We start from the raw sequence: 20629 nt of genomic DNA, 5'->3' as shown, positions 1-20629 counted from the left end.
AGAATGGTTGCCAACAACCCCCTTTCTCTCCTACCAGCAAGGTAAGAAACATGCATGTTGGAAAGGAAAATTAGTCATTCAGGTTGCTGAGGCCACTTTTAATACAAAGCTTGGGCTATAAACTAGAAGCATAACTGCATTTATCCTACTAAGCTTCACTCTAGGAAAGTTCTTGCTCCCAACATGGAGAGGTTTTGATGGAACATAACTCTGGGTATTAACAGTGTCAGTCTTTGGAATCACATGCAGTAGTGCCTAAAAACTTGACAGCAGATGGAAAAGCCTTTGGATGAATGTGTGAGAAGGAAACTATCCTAACCAGCCAATCTGCACAAAATACTGACATTTTTCCTGGCCATGCCTTTGCTCATAGTGTCCATGGTCATTTGGGAGAGAGAGCACCAAATAATCTGAATACCAACGGAAATGGACACAGGAGACACCAGAGAAATGGAGTCCAAATGTAAGTACCTCATTTCATTCCTTGGGTCATGAAAGGTTTTTTACTCCAAAATAAATGAGAACTTTTTAAAAAGTTTTTTTTTAAATCCTGACTCATGACATTAATCTGTTTATTAGTAGAATGTAGTTTCCACAGGAAACAGACAGGAAACTAATCTATCTTGTTCATTAGCACACAGGATGTTAATAAGCATTTGATGGACGAATAGGATTCTTAAGCTAACCAGTCTTAAGAACCATTGTGTGGTGTCCTGGAAAGTGCAATGGACAAAGGACCCTCAAATCTGGATTCTAATCCTGGATCTGCCATCCTGGATGCTTGGAAAACAATAGTCTCTAAGCCTTGGTAAAAAGCAGAGAGCAATCCTTTGGTGAAAGCTGTCATGAGGATTAAATGAGACCATATAGATGAAAGCTTCTTGTAAGGAGAGGGTATCTAAGACTGTTAATTTTTGCATTCCATGTGAACACTACATTTCAGAAAATAAAAACAGTATACTTGTGGTTTTGAGCTCTGGTTGAGAAACAAAGAATTCAATACAAAGTAAAATATGTAGTAAAGCCAAAAAATATTTTTGGTTGTTCCTCCTTAACCTGACCAACTGTACCAAGAATTGGAGTTCCATCGGGTTTGCTCTGTTGGGGTTTTTTCCATGCTAATTTGTCTCCTTGGTGATCAAATCCACTCCACTAAATTCTGCATTATTTCTCTTCCACAATTTACTTCTTCCTGAAATGTTCTTTCATTGTGCTCCCTCCTCTCTGCCTTTTTCTTTCTTTAGGCCTAAGCTCTTACCATTTTTTTTTTTATTTTATCTTAATTGCTTTTATTTGAGAGAAGCATTCCTGACCCCATCCCAACTAGGTTAGATTCCCAGAGTCCTTTCATTAGGCACTTAATAACTCTTTGCTGTGTATCTACCTCACCTGCTGGGTGGAGTGTTCTGAGGGTACAGACAGAGGGTTCTTTGTTTTCTGTTATATCCATAGTACCTAGTGCATTGCCTAGAACATGATATGTGCTCAATAATATTTTGAACTAATAACTGAGTGGATAAGTGAATTTGATTGAAAAAAATCCATACTGAATTGTTTTTGGTAGAATTAAGTTTTAAAAATAATTCAATAGTAAAAAAATAATTCAATGTTAATGAAATTCTGTTTTGTCTTATGAATCAATCTTTTTATAAACTCACTGTAATCAATAGTACTTAGTACATATTTCATTAACCAAGTACAAGAACACAGATCTTCATCTCTACTGTGAAAATCATAAAGGAAGTATTTGTTCCTTTTCTGTAATTTATATGTATATGTATCTCTCTCTCTCTCTCTCTCTCTCTGTGTGTGTGTGTGTGTGTGTGTGTGTGTGTGTGTGTGTATGTGTAGTGAAACTTCTTAGTGATGAAAGCTTATGGAGGCAGTATGGATAGTAGACCCAGAATGTGGGTTTAAGGTATGGCCCTCAGTGATGTTGGGCAAATCACTTAACACCTTTGCACCTCTTTGTTCTTTGGTAAAAAATGGAAGAAATAAACCTCTCCTGCTCACCTCGCATGATTTCTGGAAGAAACTAAATGGTGGTACACGTGAGGGTACTTTATAAAGCATAGTACCTCTGCAGACCTCACCATCAGATCTTCCAGGGTGCCTGGATAGCTCAGTCAGTTAAGCATCTGACTTCGGCTCAGGTCATGATCTCACAGTTCGTGAGTTCGAGCCCTGTGTCAGGCTCTGTCCTGACAGCTCAGAGCCTGGAGCCTACTTAGGATTCTATGTCTCCCTCTCTCTCTGCCCCTCCCTGCTCATGGTCTCTCTGTTTTTCTCTCTCTCTCAAAAAAAAAAACCAAAAACAAAAAAAAAAACCAAATAAATAAACCTTAGAAAAATCTTCCAATCACTTGAGGTAAAATCTTTGTTATTATTGTTGTTGTTATTACTGAGAACTTTTTTTTTTTTTTTAAACATCAGGATTATACATTTTTCCTAAGGACCCTGAGGTAAGAAAAGGGAAAGCAAACTTTTCCGTACTGGTCTATAGCACTTGACTTTCCCCACTGAATATTTTGGACATTAGAAAAGAAGGAGGAGGAAAGAGGAGTGGAGGAAAGAAACAGAATACATGGTTTGCTATACCTGGAAAGGAGGACAATTTGGCCAAAAACAAAACAAAACAAAAACATTAAAACTTTGTGCTCTTTCCAGGTACCAATTAACCCTTTATCAAATATAATACTGTATAATTTACTACTATGACAATTTGTTCTTTATTTCTTGGGGGGAAGTGCATTTTGATCATGTTATTTGAGACTTAGGTTTTTTTGTTTACATTTGTGTCTGCCAAAATGACACCTTCTACCTTTATTCTTAGAAGTTTTTTTTCCCAGGGTCAGCCAGGAGAGAGGAATAGTAAGATAATGAGCTTCCTAATACAAAAAAAATACTTAAAATTTTTTTTTAAAGCTTGTAATGTCACTAGCAAATATGTCTTTGGAATGACTTCAGAAAATACTAGGCCAAAAAAACAATTTCATGAATTAAGAATATTATAAGTAGAAAGTTTCCAATTGCAGTTCCATTTTCTGTACATTTTCTTAACCTTTTTATCAATATATTTTGAGTTGCAAAGTATGGAAATAAAGTTTTTAAAAGATAATGAGGAATTGGATATTGTTTATATCCAGACATTCTAAATTAGGTGGAATAATTTCTTTCTGAGCCTTGCCTAAAATATGACATCTTGATTATGACAATTACACTGAGAAATACACCATAATATATAAGAAAATGATAGAATCATCCATATAAATTTCCCCAGTTAAGCATAAATGGATATAAATAGCCATCTCGCTGACAAAAAAAATAAATGGCCGCAATGACATATGCATTAGAAATATATGTACATCCAAAAACACTTGAGTAAATGAAAATCAATTATCTACCAAAGACACAATAATCAAAGCAATATCACCTTATATTTGCATAGTGCTTTAAAAGTATTTTTCCAGACACTGATTGTCAAGGGTAGATAGGATCAATGTCTTTGTCCTCCTTCTAAAAATAAGAAAATTGAGGCTCAGTGAGATAGGTGATTTGCCCAAAGTTAAGCAGTTAGATAATGGCAACCTGGGACCAATACTATCTCATGATTTCCAATTCCATTTTTCCTGACAGTACAATGTCCCATCTTTGCTTTGTGAAGTGAGCTGCCCTTATTTCACGGAAGAGAAGACCTCTGGTGTTACCTGGTGATGATGTGTGTTTTCAAGTAGAAACATTAGTCATTTGATTTACATTCTCTATTACCATGTCTTTGTACTTCTTAATCATCTACTTTGAGGTCTCAAGAAAGCACCCTATATCACTCTTTGGTCATTACCTCAAATAGCACAGGTTGATCAAGCACTTATATTTGTCAAAGATAATGACTGGATGCCTCAATGATGAAGGCACTTGAAGCTTACAACCATATAAATATTATATGGCAATTTTCAGCCCCTCTTTTTTTCCCCATGCTGTGATCTGGTAAAAGACAGTTGTCCTATATAAGGACAGCTCTAATAAATGTAGCCCACTTATTTTCTCTCTGACTTATTTTGAAATACCACTAAAAAGAATGGTATAAATTTGAGGATAACCTTAAATCTGCACTATTTTGCAAATTTTGGTATTTCAACTAATAGTGGTAATAAATGATATGTGATACCTTTGCAAATGATTGTGATTCATCAGTACTTTTTAAATTTTTTTTTAATGTTTATTTATTTTTGAGAGAAAGAAAGACAGAGCATGAGTAGGGGAAAGGGCAGAGAGAAAGGGAGACACAGAATCCAAAGCAGGCTCCAGGCTCTGAGCTGTCAGCATAAAGCCTGACATGGGGCTCAAACCCACAAACCATGAGATCATGACCTGAGCTGAAGTTGGATGCTTAACTGACTGAGCCACCCAGGTGCCCCTATTCATCAGTACTCTTTGATATTCTGGTGGCGAGTTACTGATATGAGACTTGCCTCAAAGAGGGCAAGAGAAAAGATGCACATAGAAGGCTAGCAATATGAGTTACTCATAGTATTTTGATAGGAGGGTTATTTTTCTTTTTCTTAGGACCTTGAAATGAGGAAGTAGATGGGCAGGTGGAAAGTTGCTAAGGGCAAAGCCTGAGAGATTGTGGAGCATGGAAACAAGTAGTTCATGGGGTAACTAACTATAGGGTACAGATCACAAGGGATTCAAAACTTCAAAACAAGAAGAAACTTTCCAGCAGGAGGGGAGGGGCCAGGAAATGATGCTTGTGTACAAGAGACAGATTGAATCTACACCTTGAAAAATTAGTAGATTATGGCAAAATCCAAAAGGAGCAGTAGGCATTGACGTCCAGGAAAAATAGCAGTGACATAGGTTCAGGAATCCATAAGGATATTCTAAGATAATCAGTAGTCCAGTTTGACTAGGTGGGGATGGAGAATAAGTGGAAGCATCAGGAGTAGAGTTGGGACATTTTTGTCTGCTGTAAAAATTCTTTGTGGTCACCCCTGACCTATAATGATCTTCCTTCTTTTCCTTTCTTTTGCTATTTTAATAACTAATTCATAATTAACCTTGGACTTGTTAGACTCTGGGATAGATAGATGGTCAAATATAGTTGACCAGAGAAATGGTCTAATTATTAAATATATATGAAATCTACATGTTAGATCAATAGATGAATGAATATATAAACAAATACTCATGAGTTATTTTCTATGTTATTTAAGTGCAGGAATTATTTTTGTTATTTAGTATTTTATATATTTGGTTTTTCTCAAGCTCAACAAAAGCAATTAAATTTAGGAATCATGCCATAACCTTCTTTAAACCCTCATTGCAGCTTCATCCATTGACCCTATTCCTTGTTTGGCCCCAGTCCTGGTCCTACTTCAGGAATATGTTAGGACCTAATTAACATCTGTTAGGTTAATTAGTCCTTCAGGCAATAAGGAGCCAAGAAGATTGACACAAGCAAAATAGTGGTGTCCAGGGTAGTTTTAAGAAGCTGTTTTAGTAATGCAGTGATACAGTGTTAAGATCTTAACAGGTGTGAAAAAATGATGAAAAGGAATATAGTGGTATTCTAAAACTATTGTGAAAGAAAAGACGTTTGTCCTTGGTACTGGAGGAATTTAGACAAAAGGTTGCTCACTGGGGAAAGAAGTTTCAAGGAAGGATTTGCAAATAAAGTGGAGATTAACGAGGCCTTAAAGACTGGGAAATGTTAAAATAACATGGATAAACAAAATCCAATTAATATTTATGTGTTGCATATATGGCAAAGAAGGTAATTCCACACACCCAACCCCTTGAAACCCTTCCAACAACCTTGTGAGGTGGACTTTCGCCTCCCTTTTAAGTAGCTGTGATTGAGCAGGGGCTGCCTGCTTCTATGATAATCCTCTCAGAGAATGTCTCTCACTAGGCATTCAGTCTCTAATGAAGTCCTTGTGGGAGGAGAACCATTGGCTCTATTTTAACTAGTCTTTGGTTTAACAGGCAGCCCTTTGGACATGTCACGATCCATTCAGGGTGGGTTACTCAAGTGCCCAGTGGTTCTAGTACAGCTGGTACTTGCCCCATATCCCCATAAAGAGAAAGCATCTAACAAAGGATGTAAAGCATGTTCCAAGCAGAGGCATTTTGTTGGATCATCAGAGCATTTTCTTTCTCAGGTTAAGCTATTTTTTTTTTCATTCAAAATTCAGCAACTCAGACTCAAACCTCAAACTAAACTACTCCTCATACTGAGATGTAAATTCTACACTTGAGGTGCTTCAACTAAGATTAGAGGATTTTTTTCCCCAAAATGTTAATGATTTTCTCCAGCAATTACTATAAAGCACAGATTACAATTTCATAAAGAGAGAACAAAAGAAGACACAGCTATTTTGCACCCATTGGCTGATACCACAGAGAAGTCTTTGTGGGAAAATCCAGCTTGATTTAAAGCCTTGAATAAAACATAGGATTAGGATTGATGACTAAGAAGTGGAGGGTCCTGGAATGATAATAGCTCCCCTTTGAATAGAATTTTATACCTCACAAGGTGTTTTCATCTGTTTTATTATATTTGACCTTCACAACAGCTGTATAATATAGCACTTATTGCATGGTATTTTTAACCACTTATTTACAAGTCTGTTTCTGGATTAAACCTGAGCACTCCAAGGGCAGTAACTGGGAGCATTTCCAATGCTTGGTATGGTGTCTGGGGCAGAGTAGGTGGGCTGGGAGTGTTAGGGAAAGGAAACAAATTAGAATGCTTTCCTTGAATGCCTGATGTAAACGGGTATTATTAACCTCTACTATAGATGCAAAACCCAAGGCTTATGGAACTTCACTAATATGCCCAATTCAAATAAAAGGCAAAACAATATGCCCCAAATAGGACCTTAGATCCAGAGTCACACATGCAATACTGTCTGTGTGCTAGGTACACACAAAAACTAAGGGGCTAACAAGATACATCCTTATGGAGCATCCAGGGAAATGATAACAACCAAGTTTGTATCCATAAAATGACCTGATCATAAATTCCAAAGGTCTCTATCAACAAATTGACCTGAAGATTGCAGAGATGAATACTGAAGGACTATAGAATAAGAAAGTGTCCCCAGACTGTTAGAATGGTTGCTGAAAAAATGATTTCTGCTTAGAAAAAAAGATTCCTTTTGATCTTAAAGTACCTCTGCCTAACATATTTAATTTAAATCTAATGTGTGAAGAGTACCTTAGTTTTGAGGTTTGAATCCTTGTTGTTATCTGCCACCAACGTGCTTATTATCTATATGAAGCTCCTGGCTTAAGGTAATTTTTGATTATTTTTTCTTACTGGATGTAAATAGGCACCTGCCACAGATATGAAGTGCTAAGAAAGTTTCAGTCCTATTCCCTTTGGGATGCTTCAGATGGTGAACGCACACACACACACTCTCTCTCTCTCTTCCTTGTGGCGAGGACACTTAACATGAAACCTACCTCTTAACAGGTTTTTTAGTGTACAATACAATATGATCCCTTCACACATGTCAGGATGGATAATAATCGTAAAAAAAGATAAAAAGTATTGGTGGATGTGGAGAAAAAGGAACCCTTGTGCACTCTTGGTGGGAATGCAAACTGGTGCAGCCACTGTGGAAAATGGTATGAAAGTTCTTCAGGACATTAAAAATAGATTACTATATAATCCAGCAAGCCCATTTCTGGGTATATGTCCAAGGGAATTAGGATAAGGATCTCAAAGAGGGATTAACACTACCATATTCATGCAGCATTATTTGTAGTAGCAAAGATGTGGAACACCTTAAATGTCCACTGATGGATGAATAGACAAAATGTGTTTTTTTTACAAAAAAGACATCCAAATATCCAACAGTTAGATGAAAAGGTGCTCATCATCACTAATCGTCAGGAAAATGCAAACTACAATGTGATATCACCTCACACTTATTAGAATTGCTAGAATCAAAAAGACAGGAAATAATTAGCATTGGCAAGGATGTGGAGAAAAGAGAACTCTCATGCACCGTTGGTGATATGTAAATTGGTGTAACCACTATGGAAAACAATATGGATATTCCTCAAAATTTAAAAATAGAACTACCATATTATCCAGCAGTCTCACTTCTCGGTATTTATCCAAAGGAAATGAAATCACTGTCTTAAAAAAATATCTACCACCCCATGTTTACTGCAGCATAATTTATAATATCCAAGACAGAAACAACCTCAGTGTCCATCAACAGATGAATGGATAAGGAAAATGTGATGTGATATATATATATATATATATATATATATATATACGCACACACATATATATACACACATATATATATATACGCACACATATATATACACATATATATATATACACACACACATACATACAAAATACATATACATACACACACATATACATACACACACATACAAATACAAACACACAATGGAATATTATTCAGCCATTCCCAAGATAAGGAAATCTCACTATTTGTTACAATATGAATGATGTGCATGAAACGTAAAGGCACTGTGATAAGTAAAATAAGTCAGAGAAAGACAAATATTGCATGATATCATGTAAATGTGGAATCTAAAAACCCTGAACTAATAGATACAGAGAACAGATTGGTGGTTGGTAGAGGAGGGAGCAGGTGGTGGGTGAAATGGGTGAAGAGATCCAAAAGGTATAAACTTCCAGTTGTAAGATAAATAAGTCCTGAGGATCTAATGTACAGCATAGTGACTATAGTTAATAATAATCTATTGTATATTTGAAAGTTGCTAAGAGAATAGATCTTAAAAGTTCTCATCACAAGAAAAAAAGTTGTAAATGTGTGGTGATGGACATTAACTAAATTTATTGTGGTAATCATTTTGAGATATATATACATCTATATCTCAAATCATTATGTTGTACACCTACAACTAATACAATTTTATATGTCAATTTTATCTCAATAAAAAAAGAAATTCTATCCTTTTAGTATTCAAACAACTTCTTACATGTATCCTATACACTATTATCTTGTTTATGTCAATCTGCCTGGTTCCTCAGATGACAGAAATCTTTTTCTGGCTTCTCAGAAAATTAATTAGGTAGGTGCATATAAAAAATAACAGATGTTCCTGATTAATATTTACTTTTGTCTTTTTCTTGCAGTATACTGCCTTCTGTATGTGTATCTGATCTCATTTAAATTATTTTACTACTTTAAAATATCCATCTATATGTATTTTCATATACATGTTATTTTTTAATTCCTCAAAACAATATGTGAGGCAGTTCTCAACATCATGTCTATTTTATGGATTATAAAGCTGATGCTTACAGAGATTCATGGGATTTATGTGCACAAAGGTAGAAAATATTTAAGGTGTAAAATCTTGATATGTAGGATACTAAAGCCTATGTCTTTCCATTGGCTTCTGATTCTAGGAGTATGGAAGACATAGTGTCATAAAAGCATAGTCTCCCCTTTGAAGGCATGTTAAGTATAATGACAAAAAATTGTTAGGTGTAGAAACCCTATTTCATAGATCTTTGTCTAGCATGAAGCATAGAGCTTTATGCATAATAAGTGGTGAATTAACATTTAAAAAAATAAATAATCCTTACATTGAAAAGTCAGTTCAAAATGACTCATGAAACATAGAGTTAGATGCAATAGTGATTCAAGTTTACAGAGCATTCAGCTCTGTGGAATAGTTTGCCCTTATTTTGGTATTATCCACCTGAGGGAACATGGCACTAAGATTCGGTGGACATTGCAAGATTTTATCCATATTTTGCTGTGGGTGTAAAAGTAGCGAGTATGCCTCTAGCATTGACTTCTTCCTTTAGAGCTTAGGAATGTGAACTGATAACTCCAAGGCTGCTCCCTTTGTGGTATTTGTCATATCAGAGACTGTTCTGATTTCCTTCTTCCCTTTTACAGGAAATTGTAAGCTATTAAATCTTTTGTCTCAAAATATATACAAATATTTATATTTGTACATAACTACTAAATTATCATATATATGTATTTCATGGACAAGGACAGCAGCCTTACAAAAGATTTTGACCAGCCCCTTTCCCGCCCTCCCCTCCCACCCCAACCCCCCCAACAAAAAGGATGTTAGACAAGATGAGGACAGAAAGTGAGATGAGAGAGCCAGGGAAACCAAGCAGTCCCATTACTATTTTGAATTATGCTACAGGCTGAAAGAAGTAGAATATACTTACAGTAATTTTCTGTTTACAAAAGAACAGGTGATTATTTTGGAAAAATAAGCAAAGGAAATTAGGACTCTGGTTTATATTTGTGTAGTTGTGGCACTTACTAAAGTTAAGTATTTCTAGTCCATTCACAAGACATTAGCTGAACTAATTTTTTGTCAGACTTATAAAATATTTCCCTAAGAAATTTCCTTTTTTTAAATTTTTAATATTTATTTATTTTTGAGAGAGAGAGACAGAGCGTGAGCAGGGTAGGGGCAGAGAGAGAGGCAGACACAGAATGAGAAGCAGGTTTTAGGCTTTGAGCCATAAGCACAGAGACTGATGTGGGACTCGAACTCACAAACGGTGAGATCATGACCTGTGAGCTGACATCAAGAGTCAGATGCTTCACAGAGTGTGCCCCTGGATCACAGATTTAACACCTTAATGTAGCCTAATGCTCCTGCAGTTTCCATCAGAATGAGTTTTGTTCCTTTATTAAGATTGTCAGTTTTTTAGGGTGGAGATTATTCCATACTTTCTGGAACACCCCATGGTCCCTAAAACAGTGCAACCTACATACAGAGAAGTTCTTTCTTGTACTATTATTGATTGATTGACTGAATTAACAGTCCCAGAACACTTTTGGATTCTGAGGGTAGAAAATTGAACAAGACATGATTTTGCTCTTAAAAACCTTAAGTTCAGTGGGAAGAGACAGGTGACCAGAGATAACATGCAATATCAGAAGTAAACTCAAAATACTTTAGAATTATGAGTTTGGTCAGATGTAAAATAGATTGTAGAAATTTGAGAAAGCTTTCAAAGAGGAATTGACATTAGGTTTGGGTTTTGAAAACTGAGTAAGAGTTTACCAGGGAGAACAGGAATGGGGGTTGGAGAAGATGGATACAAGGAGAAAGGAAGGGCAATCCAGGTAGAAACACAGAATGTGAAGATGTGAAATTGTAGAAAGGAGTCAGCGTGTTTGGAGAATGGTAAGAAATTTGGGGTGTCTGAAAAAGAAGACACATGTACTGAAACAGAGGGAATAAAAGTCAAAGAGTTAGAGTTAGTGTGGGAAGATCCCTCTATTCTGAGTGCATGGGTTTAGATTTTATCCCAGGTGGCGGATATCATAGTGGTTACAGTGTGAATTCCAGAATCAAACTGAGTTTGTCTCCAGTGTGTACTTTATTATTTACCTTTTTAAAGATTAAATAAGAGATCATACAGGTAAAGCACTTATACTAGTGTCTTGTGTATCTCCAATAAAAGTTAGCTGCTTTTATAGGTAATCATGGAAGAACATGAATTTTAAAGCATAGAAGTTATACCATTGAATTAATTTTGTTGATGTTACTATTTTATTTTACATACTTTTCCAGAATTGACCGTTGGGAAAACATCCATGATGGCAGGTGGAGAATAGAAGACAAAAAGCAAACAAAAAAAGGGACTTTCTAAGTAGCCTTGGGTAACAGTAATACTAAATAAAATCTATTGAATGCCTTCTGTGTGCCACACAGTCTGCTAAGTGTTGTGCTTGCATTATCTCATTTAATTTTCACAGAATTATATAGTAAGGGAAGTGCTATATTATTATCTTCATTTTATAGAAAATAGAGATTAAGGAGGTAAAATGGCACCTCCAGGTCACACTGACTAGTGCCGGAACCAGGTTTTAAGGTCTTTGATTTCAGAATTTTCGCTAAAACATTTTAATATCAGGTTATTGGATATCCCTGGACCTCATTTTCCTCATCTGTACTATGGAAAGGTCATTCTCGGGAGAATTGAGTGCATAACCAATAAGAAGGTACTGCTACAGTGTCTGATGTATAATAATTACAGCAACGGTAGTAACTGATATTGTTACCTGTTTTAGAATGTCTCTAAATATAAGTTGGAACATTAATTTGAAACTGACTTTGGGGAGGAATGAAGAGAAGACTACTGCAGCATTCCTATCATTATGAAACTAGCTGGCTTCATAGTAGAAAGAAAGAACGTTGCTCTTCTGTGGCTCTGAATTTTGTATAACTGTGTGTAGTCCTTTTCAAAACTCAATTCAGGTTAATATTATTTTGTTTATTTTACTCCTAATTCTGTTTGCACTGGCATAAACTGTACTTTCTGATATTAAATGAGGATTTAATTAGACACATACATGTTCCTGTGGGACAGGGGTTACTGCTGCATTGCAGTTATCTTTTCTGATGTTGTTCCCCCATGGACTATAGATTTGCAAGGGCATTAGTCAAGTCTTGGTCATCTATTTATCTCCAGAGTCCTGTAAGTGCTTGGCTCATGGTAGGTGCTTAATGAGTGAGCATAACACCAAGGAAGAAATCACTGAATTAATGAAAGGCAAAACAATTTTAACACAGACATCACAATTTGGGATTGCTTTTGAAATCTGAGTTCCTGGTGATTATGACATCACTGTTACTAGATTCTCTAAAGGCCCTAGTAGACATTTATTATGCCCACTAAAATTAGATGCTGCATCTATTAGGTAAAAATCAGTGACTCAGGTGGTTGATATCATGACATTGCAACAGTAAAAATAACCTCGCACCACCCTCCTCCCTTCAAGCACTGATGGGACACTGTAGATCAGTCTATTTCATTTGATTAGGGAGCTCTTTTTCAAAGAGAGACTGAGAGGCTCAGAATGTCTGTGCCTCCCCCCACCGCCCCTTCATGGGATACATCATGAGTGCTTCAGAATGCAGACTCCAGTGAGCACTCTGATGGAATGGCCCTGCTGAGACAGGAGATAATAACATTCATTGTTGAGGTTTTAGCCATCCCTGAGGTGGACTCTCAGTATGAACTCACACGATAACAGGGTTTAGAGAATTTCCGGTTCTTAGAGCACCTCCCTGTTTAGGACTCTCTCTTTCACTTCTCCTACAATCAGGAGGTCTCTGATCTGAAACACACTTAGACTGTCCACTGTGGAAATATGAAAAGATGACAAGTTATGCTAGATTCAGACGGAAAGAAAAAATAAATTCACATAAAAGGAAAACAACATAATATTTCAGGAAGCTAGTGTGCTATGGATACATACAATGTTCTTAGTCTTTTCCAAATGTGGGGGTGGAGGGAAAAGGGGGAAGTGACGGACTATCTCTAAGGCCCTGTCATTGTTTCAGGGAAGATAATAGTGTTCAGCTCTAGGGCTACATGTACTGTAAAACTCTTTCCCTGCTGGTAACTTGGCTCTGGAAGAAGAGTTCAGGCATGAATTCACCAGGTCCTGTCCTGTTCATAGCTTCAACATAGAAAACATAGGCAAATAAGGTGCAGGGACACACTCCTCTGGTTTTTGTGGTGGTTTGAGCTTCCCTCAGCACTCCCCTGCCAGGGCTGGTTGGTTGGTTATGGCCAGAGATCCAGCCCAGATCTTTGCAGAGTAAATGTGTTTGACTATGACCCTGGGAAGCAACTGGGGGAAGGAGTGGGAGCAGACAAGAAAGAGGACCTCATCAGTGGATGTTAAAAGTATCTGTAAAAGTTGATTAGGTTTTCTTTCCCAGCCCTTCCATTCAATTCCAGAGGGAGAAAACTGGGATTAACTACTCTAGCCTCTTATTTAGAAATGGTTTACATTGCAGTTGTCTCCTCTCTGATATCTTTTCTCTTAATATTCATTTTAAACTTATTTCTCCGGGGGTGCCCGGGTGGCTCAGTTGGTTAAGCATCTGACTCCTGATCTCTGCTCAGGTCATGATCTCACAGTTTTGTGATGGAGCCCCGTGTCGGGCTCTGGGCTGAGCATGGAGCCTGCTTAAGATTCTCTCCCTCTGCTCCTCCCCTCCTTGCATGTGCATGTGCTCTCTCTCTTTCTCTCAAAGAATAAAAAATAAAAAGGGTTCCTGGGTGGCTCAGTGCATTAAGCATCCAACTCTTAACTTTGGCTCAGGTCATGATCTCTTGGTTCATGAACTTGAGCCCTGTATTGGGCTCCGTGCTGACAGTGTGGAACCTACTTAGGATTTTCTTTCTCTCCCTCTCTCTCTCTGTCCCTTGCCCCCCACCCTCTCTCTCAAAATAAATAAATGTAAAAAATAAATAAAAGTAAATTAAAAAGATAAACTTATTTCTCCTGGATAAATGTCATTGTGTGTGTATGTGTGTATTTATGTGAACAAATATGAAGTTGGAAAAAAATACTCAATGGTCTTAGACATTTTGACCTCTTCTTTTATGTGTTGCTAGGCCTTTTCTCTTCCCTAAAGGAAATCTTTTCTAGAACACTGAAGGGCTCCTTCTCCCTCCCATTCACTTTCATTTTCTTCCATCAGTTTTTATTCAATGCTAAAGAAATAGTAAGGAAGAAAAAGTAGGAAGGGAAAACCATTTATTCTCAATGAATTATGCTTATCCGTGGGGCTGAGGTTGGTCATTCCAACGGAACTATCCTTACTATCGCATGCATTAGTCTCCTAGGCCTCACCAGGATGTAATAAGCCCTTGTCATTACCTTGGCTATATCCAAACAAGTGAGGAAACAAAGGTAACTATTATCTTGTTATTATAGAGAAACTTGGACTATTCTCAGTGTAGATATGTTGAATTGCTATCTCTGTAGATCTGGACCTGATCCAGGAAGGCTTGGTCCAGTTGATCTGGAGTCCCCTTAACCTCTGTGTCCCATTGTCTGCTGTCTCCTTCTTACCATTCTCAATCAAGACAATCTTAAGCAAATCTAACCACTGGGCTGATCAGATGTGAGAGTTCTAAGCATTGGCCAAACACTCCCAAGAACAATGCATGGCAGAATTGAGACCTGACGTTTGCTGGGAATAGCTGCATATCACCTCCTAGACAAATGGATTATTCCAAAATATCAGTTTATGGACTGGCTAAATTGAAACGACCTAGGAAACATGTAACACTGCAGATTCTGTCTTAGTATGTTTGGTAGGGAGCCAAATTTGGGAAGTCCCGTCCTAGACAATTGCTTCAAATCAGAAGTCACTCTGATTCTACACTCTGTAGCAATGTAACACATTCAATACAGTCATTTTCACCTTGTCCAGCCAACTCCAGTGCTGTTTGATTGATTTTCAAGGACAGGAATTATGGCACTTTGTCATATCTGAATGGAAGGAAACCAGTAGGCCCGATAGCAGTCTGTTGAGTTACTCCCACAGAATGATCTATTGAGGGTTATCTTTCAAACACACTGAGATCCAAACATGGCTCTATAAAGGCTTCATGGATATAAGGGCATCAAATACACTAATGTGCACCATATATGCCTATACAGATATACATGCTCTCATTGCTTTGTCTGGGAGCCAGGGACAAAGTGGGCCAGCCTCTCATCCAGGGCTGCTTTAAATGATTGGTCAGACTATGCTGCACAGTTTGGCACACCATTTTCACAGACTGCAACATGAATTACACCCCCAGAAGTTGTGCAATGCGGTCATCCTTGGAGAAAGTTAGACATCATTTTGAAAACCAGAGGGAGCCAGCTACTGAGGAAGCAAATACAATACTTGGGGTGAAAGTTCAAAGGATTCAACAGGGTTATCTTCTTGCTGTGCAGCTGGATCTCAGGCTCTGCTCTCAGCACGTGCACGCACATGTACACACTGCACTTTCTGCACTTTCCCTTTACTTTAGCCCAGGCTGATTTGTAAGAGCTTCCCTTCCACAGTTTTGTACCACAGGTGGATGGGGAAATGGCACAACAAATTAGACGTGGAGAGTTAGTTCACGGTGATTGATTCCCCAGCTCAAGGCTGCTCCAGCATTCTGTACTCGTTTAATGCCAATCTTGACAGTATTTCTCTCCAGAGTCCTTTTCTTAAAACCCAGTCCCATGCAATAAAGCACGTTCATTTCATGCAACACAGCATAGTTGATGCTTATAGTTCTAAACAACCCAGATTACTGGGCACTGCTCAGTTGGGGGTACCTGGTATGAGGGAACATGCACAGCGCAGCAACAGGGGGTGTTTGCCACCGAACACAGAGAAATAAAGGAGCTGCAAAGCTATGGTAGCCAGAGGAGGACTAGCTTTCCTGATTTCAGTTCATGAAAAGCCTCTTGACTCTACACCTTGCTTGTTTGGCCTTGGCACTTGCCCTTGGCTGTCAGATGATGTTCCACTGAAAATAAGTCAGATTAATTCCCTGGTTTGTCTGGGATCAGGGCTGGAATCTTCCCTCATTGAAGCCCTTCCCTCAGAACCAGTCCTAGGCTTTTGCATTTGTTTTGACAAACGATCGGATAGTCCTGAAACATGAATTTCCTCCAATCTCTTCCACTTTGCAAACTCCAGAAGCATTTGACCAAGAAGTTGAAATCCATGGGAGAGCTGTGAGCTAAGGCTTCAGACATGCAAAGCACACAACCCTGGGAGACAGCAGCATCCGGGACAGGAGGCTCCCATCACTTCACACGAGGATGGCATGGGTTTTGCAAATCAAACACACACACAGAAAACCAATGGTGGCCCAGGCTGGACACACTGCATGGGGTGCACGGTGGAGTGAGGACCTAGACCAGGGAGCCACCTGTTCCTGTAGCTTGCGTACATGTAGTTCACACCGCCTTGGGCCACTCACGGTTTGCTTACCTGCTCATGGTTGCTCTCCCACCATTGCCCACACTCCCTTTGGGGGTGAAACACTCTATTTCCGACTTGTGCTGGGCCAGTCTCCTGTCTTTGTACCTGGTAAGCATGAACAAGGACAGGAGCAAACAGAAAGATATGATTGTGTGCTTCACTGGCCAGGCTGAGGGACAGCTGTGGCTGCAGAGGGTTGTCCTGTGTTAAAACAGGTGTCTGCTTTTCACGGCAGTGGCTGACCTGTAATACTTATTGGATGCTTGTGATGGTATATGCATCACATCAGGGTTACTTCTTGTTAAACCACACACGATCTACCCTTCCAGATTGCCTATTAATTTGTGATTTCATCACATTCAATAGTCAAAGGCAAAAGGAGTGCAATTCCTAGCCTCTGAGGAAAAGATTCATATCAATAAATTAGAATTTATTTAGTGTTTACTATGCACCAGACATGGTGCTAGGATTTTCTCTGAATTTAATCCTGGCAACAACCCTATGGCAGAGGCTCTGTTATTATTATATCCACTCTACTGAAGAAAAGAAACCTAAGATTTTAAGGATTAAGCAGAATGATCAAGGATTTTGAACATAGAAGTCCAAGTTTAGAACCCACACTTTTAGTCATTGTAATGTAATGTTGCCTTCCATTATGATTGTGTTTTTAATCATTCTGGGGTGCCTGGGTGGCTCAGTCGGTTGGATGTCTTGATTTCAGTTCAGGTCATGATCCCAGTGTTGTGGGATTGAGTCCTGTGTTGGGCTCAGCGCTGACAGAGCCTGCTTGGGATTCTCTCTCCTCTTCTCTCTGCCCCTCCCCCACTTATGCCAGAGCACATACTCCCACCCTGTCAAAATAAATAAACATTAAAAAAATAAATAAAATAAATTGCTTTTATCATTAACAAAGCTTCATTGAGTGGTATTATGTTTGAGCATTATAGGAGAGACTGGTGATGCCAAGAGAAGAGATATTTCTTGGATGTAAGAGGTTTATATAACCATTAAGCTGAAGCTGAACAGTCAGTACTGGGCTGCCTACATTGTGGAGGACAGCTCGAACCCCTTTTGTATCAGAAGTGGCATATCACCACATCTGGAAGGTACTAGATGTTTTGTCTAAAATGAGTTATAAGATTCCCAGTGTTAGTCTGCTACATGGTGAATCAAGAAGAACCTTCATATTTGAATGACCGTTTTCAAAGCCAACATGCTCTCACAGAAGTCATCTTTTTTTATACATCGGTTTAAGCCTGTGGCTAATTAAAGAGGGTACTGTTGTGTTCATTGCCACAAGAGGACACTGCGACTTACTTAACTGACTTGACCAAAGTCACAAGCCTCATTGGTAGAGAATGACTGCTGGTAGACCTTGCAGCAGCCCAAGACTCTTAAGGTTTATTGCCTTTTTTCTCTCAAACTGGAGCCTAATATGATATCACTTCATCCAAGTCCCTGGTATTCAACAGGCCGTGATAAAATGACGTAGTATCAGAAGACTTGCTTACCCTTGGTAATGTCATTTTTGCCATAAGTTTCTTTTCTTGCTGCCTCAAAATTAATTAAGAAGTGCAACAAAAGCAAAATCATTATTAGTCCTGGATAGAGGCCTCCCTCTGAATTTTTTTTTCTTCTAAGATGTTAAAAGTATTTAGTATTTGAATAAAAATGGCCCATTAAATCAAGCCAAATGGATAGAATAGATTACTTTATTCAACAGACATTAGTTGAGCATCCATTTAATTCTAGGCAATGGACTTTGGTCTGGAAACATAGAGATAACTAATCCACAGGTCCTGCCTCACAGAGCTCACAGTGCAGTGGGAGAAGGAAGGGAAGAAGGCAGTATGTTGTTTATCAGTTTCAGCCAATGATCATGAGAGAGGGTCTTCTGGAGATTTTTTAAGAACAGTTTTTTTGTTTTTGTTTGTGTTCTTATTTTTACTCTTGGCAAGAAAACACTTGGAAACCATGGTATCTTTTTGCTATGGACAGTTGTCTGGTGTGGTACTTGGCAATGCTACAACCATGTTGCAGGCTTGAGAGAGTCTAAGCCAACATTCTAAAAAATGGTGGCCTGAAAGATTAGAAGAATGTAGATTTTAGACAATTCAATGACTGAATTAACCTGTTTAAGCTCAGAATTACTTTTTATATGAATCTTATCATGTCAGCCACTTTGAATTAAGTTTTAGATTCTCTGATACTGAAATCCCCCTACCTCTTATTTACTTTTGTTACTTTCTCATACCAAGGCTGAGTCTTAGAATGTCTAAGGTTGTTTATAGCATTTGGTTTGGATATTTGTAAGCTGTCTCTCTCTCTCTCTTTTTCTGTGTGTGTGTGTGTGTGTGTGTGTGTGCGCGCGTGCGCCTGTGTGTGTGTTTATGAAGACCCTAAAGCAAGTTACTAACAAATGCTTTAGTCTTACCTAATCATTTGTCTTCTTTTAAATATTATTCCTTTTTATACACACTATTGTATATGAAAAAGTAGGAGAGTCTTCAAAGAGTTAGATTTGAATAGGTAGAAAAAGAGGGAGATAGACTGGGAAAAAACAAAGGATTGTTTTCTCAATAGCCCACATTTAGAGAACACCTAAACAACTGGCTCTTATAACGTGGTACAGACTCCACTGCTAATTACTGGAAGCTATGCTAATTATAGCCCTAACCAGTGTGATATGGTGATTTATAAATAAATATATATATATATATATATATATATATATATATATACACACACACATATATTTGGTTATTCAGATGACCAAATATAGATAATATAGGTGACTAAATATATGTGAGAATATATATATTTCTTATATATATTTGGTCTTCTTCCACTGTTCCTGGCTCACAGTTCCCAAAACCTTGGAATTTCCTAAGTGCTAAAAGTCCTAAAGATGCCTTTTGTTATGTTAATAAGGTGATTCCCAAAAGCACTTAAGGATGGGGCTTGGTGGCCAGTGGAGCCAATTATGTGATTAGAGGGTTGGAACTTTCAGTCCCACCCCTTTATCCTCCAAGGAGGGGGGAGGGGCTGGGGACTGAGTTCAATCACCAGTGGTCAATGATATAATCAATCATGCCTTGTAATAAAGCCTCCATAGAAGTCCAAAGGACGGGTTTGGAAAGTTTCTGGGTTGGTGCACACACGGGGCTGCTGGGAGTGTGGTGTGCTTGGAGTGGACATAGAAGCTCCGTGTCCCTTCCCACATATCTTGCCCTACTCATCTCTTCCATTTGGCTGTTCCTGAGTTATATCCTACAATAAACCGTTGCTCTGGTAAGCAAAATGTTTCTGTGAGTTCTGTGCACCACTCTAGGAAATTATTAGAACCTGAGGAGAGGGTCATGAGAATCTCTGGTTCACAGCCAGTTGGTCAAAAATATAGGTAACAGCCTGACTTGCAACTGGCTCAGAAATTTAAAGAGGAGGTCCTTAGAACCTCCAGTCTACAGCTCAGACAGAAGCAAAAGCAATAGTCTGGACTCGTGAGTGGCATGAAGAGGAGGGGCAGCGATCTTGTAGGACTGGACCCTTACTTAACCTGTTGAATCTCCAGGTGGATAGTGCCAGAATTGAGTTGAATTATAAGACACCCAGCTGGTCAAGAGAATTGCTTGTTGGTATGGGACTTGCCCACACCAACACATTCACACTGGAATTGGGTCCTTGAACCCAAAATAACTAGTTACTACAGATTTAGTGCTGCATTTTCAAACTGATTACCTAATGGGAACTATCATAAGTCATAGCACTTGTAAGTACTTCCATAAAGCTTTTGGTCACATGTTTGTAGAACTGGCATTGCTGTGCATGTATTTGTTAG

General features: G+C 38.3%; 1 protein-coding gene and 1 long non-coding RNA gene across 5 annotated transcripts in view; one reads left to right on the top strand and one right to left on the bottom strand.

The window, feature by feature from the left end:
• The window catches only part of GRM5 (glutamate metabotropic receptor 5), a 532631-nt gene that overhangs the window by 7698 nt on the left and 504304 nt on the right, over positions 1-20629 (bottom strand). For 3 of the 4 annotated variants that reach the window (XM_058687529.1, XM_058687528.1, XM_058687530.1), the window contains exon 9: positions 16801-16896. The exons of the other annotated variant lie outside the window; for it this stretch is intronic. In XM_058687529.1, coding sequence (XP_058543512.1) covers positions 16801-16896 — 96 coding nt within the window. The remainder of the gene's footprint in view (positions 1-16800; positions 16897-20629) is intronic. 4 annotated transcript variants of the gene reach the window in all.
• LOC131487164 (uncharacterized) lies at positions 49-973 on the top strand. The gene is made up of 2 exons (XR_009249644.1): positions 49-463; positions 635-973. It is a non-coding gene; the product is annotated as an uncharacterized LOC131487164 (long non-coding RNA).

The sequence above is a fragment of the Neofelis nebulosa genome, chromosome 10 (assembly GCF_028018385.1).
Source record: "Neofelis nebulosa isolate mNeoNeb1 chromosome 10, mNeoNeb1.pri, whole genome shotgun sequence".
NCBI lineage: Eukaryota > Metazoa > Chordata > Mammalia > Carnivora > Felidae > Neofelis > Neofelis nebulosa.
The sequence above is the reverse complement of the archived record's forward strand: the minus strand, read 5'-3'. Positions and strand labels throughout refer to the sequence as shown.